Source organism: Thunnus albacares, chromosome 19, assembly GCF_914725855.1.
Source record: "Thunnus albacares chromosome 19, fThuAlb1.1, whole genome shotgun sequence".
Taxonomy (NCBI): Eukaryota; Metazoa; Chordata; class Actinopteri; order Scombriformes; family Scombridae; genus Thunnus; species Thunnus albacares.
The window spans coordinates 2,598,771-2,612,318 of NC_058124.1; the positions used below are offsets into that span (position 1 = coordinate 2,598,771).

Genomic DNA, 13,548 nt, shown 5'->3' on the forward strand with positions numbered 1-13,548 from the left:
TACTTCAGTTAAAGGGTCCTGGCTCTGTAACTGACTCATCATTAGTTACACCTGTTCTTCTCCTGCTATGACATGTCATGTCTGCTGTCACTCCCTGTTTACTACATAGTGAGCAACATCTACTGTGCACCATTTTATTTATCTGTCTGAATGTTGAGTGTGAAAGTTATTAACAATTTAGTGCCCTCACAAATACTCAACCATAATCAGATAGGCCTACTGTATTGCTAAAGCAATGGGTAGGTCTATCTGATATATATATGTATATATATACGTGTGTGTGTGTGTGTGTGTGTGTCTTAATGTATTATCACTCCAGAAAATTGAAGTGTTTGTGTTTTGTACTGCAACAGATTTCACAGATTTCCTTTTTATACTTGAAATAAATATACGTTCAAATAAATGTGTTGGTTGTGTGTGTGCGTGATTTACCGCAGAACACTACACAATAATAAGACATGAGGAAACATACAATTATTAAGATTAGTAATAGAAGAATCTACAAATAAATAACAAAAGCATAATCAAATAAAATCAATTAAGATAAAAGAAATCTGAGGCCTGAAGCTCTATCACACACACACACACACACACACATTGATATTGATATTAACTGTCATGACTGTGGTTCAATCATGCTTTGGTCATTAAAGAAAATTCTTCAATAAAAAATACTTTGAATAAGTTAGTCAGTGAGGTTTTACACCAATAAATCATTATTGTTGAGTCAGAGTGATATTAACAGTAAAGCCATTTCAGACTGTGACCAACAGTAGGCGCACTCCACTCAACTAGACAAAATAATGATACGGATGTCAGAATCTTCAGCCTTCTGTCAGCTGAGTGCATTAAAATATAATTGAATATACAGACCTACCTGGATCTGTCAACAGCAGCCTGAAGCATTTCTCAGTCACAACCTCTACGTTCAGTTATCATTTATCATGATGTGACACAGCTGGATGCACTTCAACGGTATTTTGCTTGCACAGACATTCAAAACACAAAGTGTGGAAGTGATTTCACTCATACTGATTGAAGACTCTACATGATATATTAATGAGTTTATGTGTGACATGTATCAACATAGGTCTGTGCAGAAGTAGATCAGGAAATGTCATGTTTGAATATTAGACATCTTGGCTGTACAGTTTAAAGTGAGAATATGTAATGTTGACAAAATCTTCCTCCTACAAATGAAAAGGAGTAGTTCAACATTTTGGGAAGTACACTGATCTGCTTTCTCTCTGAGAGTTACATAAGACTGATATCTGGAGATGGGGTCAGGACATGGTTAGCCTAGCTTAGCACAAAGACTAGAAGCGGGGGGAAACAGCTAGCCTGACTCTGTCCAGAGTGAAAAAAGGTCAACTCTACAGCTCACTAGAGTTACCATGTTGTATCTCTTCATTTCATCCGCAGTTTATCCATCTTCCCAGCATTCAAAAAACGTTTTGTTCCTGTACAGCTTTCATTCCAGGTATTTCTTGAATACACAACTGAACACAATAAGAAGTTGCTGCACTGCACTTTTCTTTTAGCTATGTACTATATTTCATTGATTGGTAGTTGGTTGTACTGTCAATCAAGCATCTTGATTTGCCCGTTAATAGTATGTTCCATTGTTTCTTGTGAATTGCCCCACCAGTCTAGACTGCATTACAGAAATTTAATTTCAAGCTACATAGCTTGGCGACAAACACTAAGAGCATTTCTGTGCAGCGTCTCAGACTCTACTGTAGGCTGCCAGATATGGTCAGTGGTCATATGTACACATGTATAGACACCAAATCTGGCAACCTCACCATGATGACAAGACTCTGGGATGCTGCACACGGTCACTGCACCCGATAGTTCCAGCACAACCACAAAGTCTCAGTTTTACATTTCTGTTTATGTAAGGACTAAATAAACAAGATAAAACATGTTAATTAGTGAATTTTAGAGGAGTTAGTAAGCGTATTTTTTTACTTTGGATAAAGCCAAATAAAGCCAGGCTGTTTCCCCGTTTCCAGTCTTTATTCTAAACTAGGCTAATAGCCTCCAACTCCTGATTCAACCCACAGGAGCATTCTGTATTTGGTTGTGTTTTCTGTATTTGCAGTTTCTATATTTGGTTTTATCACTTTGTTGCAATTGTGTTGTCAAATTGATGAAGATTTTTCCTTAACTTTCTTTTGTTTGTTTTCTATTTGCATGTGCTTTCTAAGTTGCAGAGCTCTCAGGGCCACTGTAGGTTTTGCTTCCAACTCTAACTTTAAAAGTTGTAAAGAAATAATTAAACATCACGTTTTTAAGAGCTTTAAACATAAATAGATGAAAAGGGATGTTTAATGGTCAACATGGAAAGTGACCTTTATCAGTAGCAGTGATGCTCACAGACTGTCCCTTCACTGATGTACAAAAAAGTGGACAAAACAACCAATAGTTTTTTTATTGCCATTGTGCATGAACTTTGACACTGCAGGTTACACAAGGAGTATCATGTAGGAGTTGATGAACACTCTGACCTGCCAGTGATGTGCTCTGGTCACTCTCAGTGCTGGTTTTGTATTGATTGATGGCTTTAGCAACAAACTACTTGCTGATCCAGCCCCCATGCTCAAAACCAAAGGAATGCAAGATGAGACGCTCATGTCAAAGAACGGACAACATCCGGGAGGACAACACCTTTTTTTTTTCCCTATTATTGCACACATCTAGTTTACCAATGCCGAGTATATGTGGGACATTGGGAAAGCTATAGCTCTTGGTAAGGTGCTGAAATGTCTTAAGAAACCACAACATTGCATTGAGCCTCTTTAAAAGCCACATATATACAAAATATGAATGGAGCGTCAATGCAGGGATTCCACAAGCACACGAGATATCAAAATAAATGTTGGTTATGTTTCACTCTTGACGTTTGAAAATGAAAGTTGCGGATCATTTACACTTGGGCATGGCGATGTTCATTTGACAGCGCTGTGCAGCCGAGACTAGAGGATAGTGTTTTTCACAGAATATATGCAATGTTAAGAAGGTTTTCCTGCTTGGTGGTAGCATCAGGGTGCCTACAACACTCAGCAATAACAGACAGACAGTGAGAGGGAGGCAGGCCAGTTTTATCCTTTTATCTGTGCATCAAACAGATGAAGGCGCTCCTGTATCTGCAACCAACCATCTCTCAGTACTGTAGCTAGTCTCTTACAGCGATCAAATCAAAAGGCTGAGAGATATTTTAGGAATGAATCATCACGAGTCTATTTATGTCTTGGATGCTAAAATCTCATGGAATGCATTTAATGGAATAGCAATTATCTGGATTATCAGAACAGTCTAAGTTTGGATATCACCTGAATGCAGATTGGAGATTGTCCAAAGTTGTACAAACATTCATCTTCTATGGCTTCACTGCAATCTGAGCTCGTAGCAAACTGTTGCCTTGGGCCGAGTATAGAAACAGTATACTTTTTTAGTACCAACCAAAATGTGTCTGTGGCACTGATTATCCAAAACTGTCCGGTCAGATTTGTAATCTGATTAACTTGTTCTTTCTTCAGCCAGTTTCTAATTTAAAGCTGCAACAATATTTTTTTTTGGCCAAAACTATGACCGTATGAAGTTGTTAAGGCTAAGAGGTAAGCAAACAGGTGCCAATTGATACATCCAGCAGGCACAGAGCATAATTAGCATTGATTTGGAGTTGTGTTTGTGTCCACCTGATGAATGTAAGTCCAATATTAACTCTTCTTTTAGCTCTGTTTTGGTCTCCACAAACTTAACTACAAATATCTATTGTTTAAGCTCGATGCTCAAGTTTCTCCACCAGCTAGCTACTAACTTTGTCTGTTAGCCATTTGTTAGCTTAGCTAGTAGTGTACAGTCGGTTTATCAAACCTTTTTGTGTGTAAAACCAAAACAATGAGCTAAAAGAGAGAGAACTGCAGAGTTGGTGATAATTCTGTGTGGGTTTGTTACTATAAGCAACTCCTTTCACAATACACTAGTCATTTGATCCATAGTTAATATAAAAATATAGTTTAGTGCAGCTTTAAACATAATTTTGCCAATTTTGGACTACTGTGTTGTTGTATATGTCTCGTGTTTGGAGAAGTTTAACATTTGTGAACTTTGGCTTCTTTTGTTAAATGGAAAAAAGGAATCTGAAGAAAATCACATTTATATTCCTCAAAGTATTGAATATGGAAAAAAGTAAAGTTTTGGTTGTGGTAGTGAAACTCAGATATCATATCAACACTAGTATCAAAAATATTAAACAGTACCCAGCCCTACTCTTAACACTTGAGTCACACATTTTGGTTGGAAAAAAATGACACTCCCATGTATATTTTGTTAATGTTTTTACCAGAATTCTCGTCATTAGAGCCGTGACTGATACATCAAAATTACTGTTTAGAACACAGGAAAACTGTAATATTCAATCTGGACCGAGCGAAAATGACAAATTCAGTGTATAAGTGCTGCAGGCCAAGCGAGGGGTATTTTTTATAATGCACTGATCTGTTGTATGCTCTGTTGCCCTCAGTTAACTGGCTATGCGCTAATGAGCCGTACTGAACGGATAGTCATGACACCAATTCATGTGATAAGTAATGTGTGGAAAGATTTTAGAATCAATGCCATAGATGGAAAAAATGTGGATGAAGGTGAGGCTGTTTGCTGACTTTCTAAAACAACACACATCAACAACAAATCTCAAGTCACGTTAGCTTAACTCAAGTCAGGCAGCAGAGGCACCACGAATAAACAGAAAACAATAAACACGTCATGATTAGGTTTTGTGCGTTGTGCTCAGATTCATTCCAATGAATAATGTATTCATTCTCGTTAATTCAAACTTGGTTGTTTTAAGTAAAAGTACAACTTTTTTAAAAACAGCTTGAATGACCAGTAGCTTATGGTGGCTAACGTTTAGCTTGTGCTACTGTTACACTATGTTTCAACATTTAACTTATTAAATACAAGGACACATTGTCCTTTAACCTGCAACAGGATATCTCATAAGGTCTGATGTTTTTAAGTCTTAATAACTGGACTGCTTCTAAATTTAAAAAATACTAACGTTAGCTTATCACGGCTATACCGTATCGGCGGAGATTAGGTGGTAGTTTAGGTAATTTAGAAAGTGTTTCCATTACATAGTTTGTCCACCAGAGAGCACTAACAAGTTTGTTTTTACACTGTAAAATGTCCTGTTTGTAACATACTATATATTGGTCATTATTCATTAACAACCAAATTCAAGTGATTTTCATCAAAAACATTTTTTTTAGGTTGATTGTGTTGAAAAATGAATATCGGACTTAAAAAAAACAAAACCCTCTTAAATATCAATATGGGCCACAGAAATCCAGTATCAGTCATGCTCTCATCTTGATTAAGTCAGGTTTGCCAGATGGCTAAGTTTCTTTGGCTATGCAAACTGAGGTTTAACTTAATAAATAAAATTATTTCTACCTCAGAAAAATGTTTGTACAACTCCACCTCCAATCTGCACCTGTAAAGAACCAAATGCTTCAGTTTGATTGTATCTTAATGTGACGGTGCTGCAGACTCGTCCACTCGTGGTCCACTGTAAACGGCTCAGGAAAGCCAATCACACATTGTCGTCAGGCTTAAATAACAGACGTCGTCCAAGTCTCTCTCCAGCATGCTTCCATCAGTACACACACAGCCACAAATGCCATCGGTCACAGTGTGTGTGGTCCGTACAGAAATCCCACCACCGGTCAACAAAGGCATCCCAGGGATGCCCACCACTTCAACTCTTTTCCCTCTGCAGCTCGCTATCACAGGTCTAGTCTCAGACTAGACTCTGGAACAGAAAGGAATGATTTGTCTGGGAATGAGAAAATGACAGTGAATCTGTTCTGCTTTGTCAAGCTACAGATATTTGTATGGACATACATTCCAAATTACCTGAGTATAGACTCTGATTGAAATACCTGAAGCGAGGCCAGATGCAGACACTGTGCAACCAATTGTGGCCATTTTGTCTTTTTTTCTTTGCCCAAATTATTTTCTCTTTTTTTTTTTAACTCTCCTTCGTTTTTTTTCAACAGGGTTTAACAATGTAACCTGGATAGTGTAAACATAATCCTGAAGAGTACAGCTGTTTCTCCTGTTCGGTACATAACACAGCAATACACAGTTTTGGATTTTTTTTTTTTTTAAAACAAGCATTTTTCTTTCTTTTCATAGAGATATATGTGTATATATATGTTTAGAGAGCTTATTCATACTGTGAATGTTGAAACAGAACACAACACATAACTTAATCAGAAATATACTACCAGTTTAAAATGCATGCCCCTCCCCCATCCATAGTGCTCCATTCTTCCCTCCGATGCCTGCATATGATAACCTTTAACCAGGTCCTCTCCTGCCAGCAACAGCTCAGACATTATGCAGGACAGAACATTAAGTGGCGAGTCTTTGTGGTGGCGGTGGTGGTTATTCGGGACATTGTTGCTACGTCATGCAGAGATAGAAGGGGGGGTGGAGGGGGTCAGCACAGAGAGACGGAGGCTCCCCTGGCAGAGCAGAGGGAGGTGTTGGTGGGACAGTCAGTGGTGATGGTCGGTGGTTGCTAGCGTGAATCCCGGAGCCAGAGGCCAGCTCTGCTCAGGTCTAGCTGATGGCCGGGCTGTCTGTCTGGGGGTCTGCAGTCTCTGAGGGCGAGCCGGGCTCCTCCGGGGGGTCGTCTGTGCTGGTGCTCGTGGAGACCTGAGTGGGGGCGCCGTAGAACGACGTGGCCCCCTGGGGCTCAGAGCTGGCGCCCGCCTCCGCGCTGTCCTCGTCCTCCTCGGGCTCCGAGGCCGGGGTGAGGTGCAGGGAGCCTGGGAGTTTGACGGGGCAGAACGCCGAGCCGGTTGGGATGAAGTTGACCTTGTTTTTGTCGGGGCAGGAGAAGAGGGGGACTGATGCCGATGCCGACTGCCTGGAGCTGCAAAGCACAGAGACATATGCGATGTCAGGGAGGATCATGAGAGGATGACGAGAAGTGTTCAGATTCAACAGTAGAGTATCACGCAGTCTTTACCTCATCTCCTCAAAGGCTTTAATCTTCTCACAGCCCTCTGGGGGCTCTCGCTTGAACATGTAGCTGTTGTTGGGTTTCGGCGAGGAGGCAAACTTGGGCAGTGGTGAGCTGCTTCCACTGTCTGTCAACACAGAGACACAGGGTTTATAAAGACTATCTGCACAAGTTCTCAGTACTTTTATGATACATTTAATACCTCAAAAGTCCCTTTTGAGGGATATATGAGGGGCAAAATATAAGCTAATATATAATGTGGTACAGCTCATAAAATGGCTTTAGCAAGAACAGCCAAACCGGAAGCAGATAACTCAACATTCACTCAGTCGCCAGTAGGTCCAGCTGTTGAACATATCTAAATGCTATATTATTTTTAATGTAGACCTACTGTAATCTAAGTGTGTTCTGTAAGAGTCTACTAAGAGTCTACAGCCATGCTAGAAGCTATGTGAGGCTGTACTTGTGCTAAATGCTAAAAACAGCATGCTAACATGCTCACAATAACAATGCTAGCATGTCGAGGTTTAGCACGTATAATGCTTACCATGTTCACAATGTTGGTTTAACGTGTTAGCATGCTAATATTTGTTAATTATCCCTAAACACAAAGTACAGCTGAGGCTCATGGGAATGTCATTAGTTCGACAGGTATTTGGTCATAAACCAAAGTACTGGAAACTTTGACCAGATGATGGTGCTAGATAAAAATCTGTGTAATATATAAACCAAATTTCACAGCACACATCTATCCAACAGTTGTTGAGATATTTCAGTCTGGACTAAAGTGACCAACTGACATTGTTATCCCTAGAGCCATGCTGCTAGCATGGCTAAAAACAAAGAGCGGGGCATTTCTAAGTGAGAGTTAATAATATAACTCTCTTATTCATGTGAAAAAAAACTGAAACAGTCACGCTGATCCTCATGGATTAATCAGCAGCACAACTCAGGCCCTGTTTACACCTGGCATTAACATGTGTCTCGGCTGATCTGATCACAAGTGGACAGCTCTAAGTACAGTCTCCAAAATTACCTCAAAGTTAAGCAAATGAATTTTCAAGTGTCATCACAGTGTGTGCACTTGATTTCAATTAGAATCCAGAACCTTAAAGCTGGAGTGCAGGACTTTTGTCTCCCCCTTCTGGCAGTGAGAGTAAAGGGGGGGCGCTCAGTTGTGATTGTCTGACATCAGCATGCAGCAGGCTCTCATGTGCACCAATGACAGGCACATAAAAGGGCCAGTCAGAACGGATATGTCCTCCCGAAAATGTATTTTTTGACAGCCCACCTGTCCACCTGCCCACAGGGATTTGTCCCAGTATGTCCAATGGCCAGTGCTGGCTGTAATCTACTGATTCTGCTGTAAAATGGTGGATAAATTGTTTTGAGCATCACACAACCCTTGCAAAATGACTCATTTCACTATCAAAAATCTGAAGCATCCAGTTTGATAACATTTGGAAAGTCTAGAAGAGCAGCGCGATCAACGGCCAAATAGCCAGCGTGGGAACGTCGCCCCCGACATGAGATTTAAAAACTCAAATACAGAGAGAGTCATCGGTGGTGATAGACTTAATCAGCATTGTGTGAACTTGTTTGGCAAATGTAACAAATGTAATGGACATTCATTTCTATGTAAAAGTTCCACACTGCAGGTTTAAAGTGCATCGACCCAAATCTCAATGTTTGGTGCCACATTGCCTCTCATAAAAATAAGCATGCAAGTTAGTTGTGGTAGGAAGCACACAATCTTCAAGGTTGAAATGTAGATAACAATGCATACTTATAGAATGTAGGATATAAAGTAAAAATAACTAAATTAAGTAGTGGACATTGCTGTTGTTGGATATAAAATGGAAAAATTGCAGATATTTACATACCAGTTCAGTCTATCTGAGATTTAGTTCAATGCATTCCTTTCTAAAACTGCAGACACTAAGAGATGTTTTTAAATAAATAACCAAGATGTTTCGAGGTTCTGCCAGAAAGATGTGGTCAAGACTGGACTGGTCTAACATGAACCCAGTGACCCTTCTGGCCGGTTCATTTGCCCTTTATATCAACGCTTCAACTAGAGTGATTGTTTTACCTTTATCACGGTCGTAGAGTAGATCCTCTGTGGAGTAGGGACTGCCGTCGTGTGATCCTGGTGGGTGGGCAGGCGAGGGGCAGGGCGACAGGCTGGAGCAGCTGCTGGAGCGGCCGGGGGCTGAGGGAGTCTGGGTGTCCACGCTGCGGGTGCTGCTGCTGCGCTGCTGGGGAGGGAAGGGTGCCCGCCGGCCGTCAGGAACCTCCAGCGACTACAGTGTGTGTGAGAGGAGGCAGAGAGAAGGAACACGAAACTAATCAGAACTGAGACAAAGCGCGTCAATACAAGACTTAGACAGATACAATGGGTTGGTAATAATGTTAAGTCCATCTCAGTATGAATTCAGAAATAAACTGAGCCCCACCTTCAGCTCCTCCTTCTCTCCATTGTCTTTGATGAAGACCTTCTCCAGCTCATGGTTGATGCCCTCCATGCTGCTGGGCACCCTGGAGATGGAGGGCTTTGGCACTGTGATGTTGGACAGCGGCATCTGGGCCGACTTCGACATGGAAAACTGCTGTAAAACACACACACACACACACACACACACACACAGAAAGTTTGATGAAGAAAATATGTCTTTTCCTTTCCATCTGGCTCAAGCTTCATAACAGCATTAATATATTCCACATACACACTGATATCAATTAAGAAATGAAATAAAAACAAGTTTCCGGGATGAGTATTCTTAACTCAAGATAGATATACATATATATGTATGAATTTGTTTATTTTTGTGTCTTCTTTAGTGACAGTGACTTCACTTGTCTAACGGAACTTTGAGAATAATCAAGTCTTTATAAAGTCTAGGCAAGCGTCCAGTGTGCAGCAGCGGAAATCTGTCCTCAAACCTACAGCTCTCAGTGGATTCAGATCCCCCTGAACAAACAAGGTCAGTGAGTGCACTGGTCCACAACTGAACAGTTAACCCAAAACTCTAAATATATTATCAATGACCTCATCTCATGCTCTAACCTGCCTTATTTACAGTCACTATGGAGTGTCATGATGCCCCTTCACCCTTGAGAACGTCTAAAAAAAAAGTGAAGTACCTGGACGTGGCTGGCTGTGATGGAGGTGTTGTTGGTAGTGCTGGTGTGGGAGGTGTAGGTGATGGTGTACTGGAGCGGGGAGAGTCGCTCCTTCTCTTTACTGTGGCGTCCTCCTTGTTTGCTGCGCTGGAGCTGCTGCCGGAGCTTTGCAATCTGCTGGAGTGGAACAGGAAAGGACCATATCAACATGAAGCAGGTAAGCGGAGCAGGGAGGTATTATAATCCTGTTCTACTATGTAGGATAATATCTGTCAGATGATAGAAAGGTTAAAAAGAAACCACCATGTTAGCTAAATGTATTTGGAATAGAAGATGGAGGTGAATGGTGAATTTAGGACCCAAATTGTCTGTTGTTGACATCCATCACAGACATAGTTTTCCTGTGCCATGAAGGATTATTAGTGACATTTCAGGTGCGCTTACATACAGTTTTTCTTGCAAATTATCTGGATAAACTATTGTCTTATTTACAACTGCTCTGACCATCTGACTGCTCATGTTTCTTGACTCATCAGATTAGAAATGTCACTGTTCTCCCAGATCCCGGCAATTATTTTGGTGAGAAGAACTACAATGTTCATTTAATTAACAAAAACTGGTGGAATATATACTCATAAACAATATTTTTTTCTCCATGATGAAGATTAGATGTTGATCTGAATCTGTAATGAAAAAAAAAAACCTGACTAAGACTTCATATAATACAAAAAAAGAGTGAAGTGGAATTTGAAAAGCAAAATGTCAAGTGTTAAAGCCTGGAGCTAGCTGCATCCATTATGAATCAACACGTTACCAGTGTTTTACTTTGATCCCTTGACTTAAGATCAGGTACTCTCTGCATTTTTAAAAAAGCAGCATTTCTAATCACACAACCTGTCATTTTGTGGCCAATTCAGTAGAAGTTCTTTCAGACTAAATTCTAACCTGGAAGCAGTTTACTTGCTCATACTTGGTCTAGTCAAGTCAAGTTTCTTTGACGGATACAGAACAAAAATAAAATGAGCACTACATTACTGATGGAAATTATGGCCAACACTATAAAAATAAGTTGTAATAAACTGGAATTATCCTTTATATATGTACATTAGTATAGTTATGTCTTATCATGTATGCAACAAAAACAGAATGGATAATAAACATACAACATGGAGACGTGTTATTGGTCCACTACAAAGCCACCAGATGTCAGTGTTTCCAGTGCAGCTGGCAGAAATGACCAAGGCATCACCCAAACTGTTGTGGAGTTATCTAGTACGTCTGAGGAAGTCATCAAGTCATTTCACACAGGGACCATTTCATTTAGCATTTTTCACTTATAGAAGTTACAGACAATGCTGTGTTAATGTGCAAGCTGAAATCAAATGAAAGAGAAAGACTAAGTGAGGTGAGTATATATGTTGAATGTATGGATAAAACCTCTGTTAGACCTAGTTACTGTTGTAGCTGAGCTGTTCATTTCTGTAACTGTGTGTGTGTGTGTGTGTGTGTGTGAGAGAGAGAGAGAGAGAGAGAGAGAGAGAGAGAGAGAGAGAGAGAGAGAGAGAGAGAGAGAGAGAGAGAGAGAGAGAGAGAGAGAGAGAGAGAGAGAGAGAGAGAGAGACACACACACACACATACACACACCGAGATGGAGAGACAGAGAGATACTGGAATTCCCAGTCCTCCACTAACTATACACCAGTACATCAGAACATGTCCGTACATGTTCCCCTCACACAGTCCTGACACTGGCCCCTCTTTACTGAAGAAAGACAACACACATGCAGGACTTATCAATGCAGGCTCTGTGTCCAACAGCTGTTATATGATCCCAATATTTGGGCCACTGAATCAGTTACACAGTGCAGTCCTGCAAGTTTTTGTTTCCTTCTCAGCCTTCCCTGGGCCTTCACTTAGGCCATGCACTTCTCAGGTTTTCTGCCTGAACAGCCAAACCAGTCTTTGACTGTTAGGGCTGTGACATTAGACTGCAGGGAGCTAGCGACAGCGTGTCCAGTTAGTGTCAGCTGAATATACTTCCTTTCATACCAGTGCTGTCATTAATCAAACACATGTAAAGGCATTCAAACTCTAACAGGAGTAAGAGTCTACAGCCATGCTAGCAGCTCTGTGAGGCTATACAACATCAGCATGCTAACATCCTCACAATGGCAATGCTAACATTATGAGGTTTAGTAGGTATAATGTTTACCATGTTCATCGAGTTGGCCTAGCATGTTAGCATGCACAGCACTTGCTAGTTAGCACTAAACACAGAGTACAGCTGAGGCTGATAGGACTGCCATTAGTTTTGAAGGTATTTGCTCATAAACCAAAGTATTGGACAAAATGAAATTCTGACCATGATGGCACTAGATGAAAATAGAGAAGATCAAAGTTATTATAATTCACCCTCTGGGGAATATGAATGTGTGTATCAAATTTCACAGCAAGCCATCCAATAGAGATCAAGATATTTCAATAAAGACTTTTATTGAAATTAACTTTTCTTCTAAAGTCAGACGGTCCTCTAGGGACTCTGGATGTCAGAATGTCTAAATTTCATAGCAATCCATCCAATAGTTGTCAGGATATTTCACTCTGAATGACAAACGTCAACCTTATGGTGGCGCTAGAGTAGAAGTCAGAAGATCACCAAAGTCAGTAGGGTTCATCCTCTGAGGACCATGAATATCTGTACATTTCACAGCAATCCATCAAATAGTTGCCAAGATATTTCGGTCTAGACCAAAGTGGTGGACCAACCCACATAGCAATCCCTAGAGCCATACTGCTAGCATGACTAAAAATTGGATTTATATATGATGAAAATGTCAAAGATGAAAAGCTTTAATTACATTTTCAAAATGTACATCAAACTGATGGAGCACAAACCAAACATCTGTTTTAGGTATGAGCAACAGGTAGTTTCAGGTTGTGCTAGCATACTTTGGCTTTGATAATACAATTATGGCTGCAACTAATGATTATTTTCATTATCAATTATTTTATCTATTAATAAATTTGTTGTTTGGTCCATAAAATGTCAGAAATGGTGAAAAATGTCGCTCACTCTTTCTCAAAGCCCAAGGTGACGTCCTCAACCAAACAGTTCACAACCACAACCAAAGATATTCAGTTTACTGTCATAGAGGACTAAAGAAACCAAAAAATATTCACACTTGAGAAGCTGGAACCAAAGAATTTCTACTTTTTTTTTCTTAAAAAAATTACTCAAAATATTTGATAATTAGTTTAATAGTTGGCAACTAATCGATTAATCGACTAATCACTGCAGCTCTAAATTCACGATACATATGTATTTAATGATGCATGCTGGTACACCTACTCTCAGACCTTCTCCACATTTGTACTAGCTGCCAACT

General features: G+C 40.2%; 1 protein-coding gene across 4 annotated transcripts in view; it reads right to left on the reverse strand.

Moving 5' to 3' along the window:
* Positions 1-2,418: 2,418 nt before the first annotated feature.
* glcci1a (glucocorticoid induced 1a) overlaps positions 2,419-13,548 on the reverse strand; it is a 32,285-nt gene continuing 21,155 nt past the window's right edge. The window contains exons 4-8 of one of the 4 annotated variants that reach the window (XM_044335564.1): positions 10,184-10,336; positions 9,496-9,645; positions 9,132-9,342; positions 7,046-7,166; positions 2,419-6,949 (exon numbers count right to left, since the gene is read on the reverse strand). In XM_044335564.1, coding sequence (XP_044191499.1) covers positions 6,634-6,949; positions 7,046-7,166; positions 9,132-9,342; positions 9,496-9,645; positions 10,184-10,336 — 951 coding nt within the window. In that variant the 3' untranslated portion in view covers positions 2,419-6,633. Of the gene's footprint in view, positions 6,950-7,045; positions 7,167-9,131; positions 9,343-9,495; positions 9,649-10,183; positions 10,340-13,548 lie in introns of all 4 variants that reach the window. The other 3 variants (XM_044335562.1, XM_044335563.1, XM_044335561.1) reach the window with 3 other exon arrangements.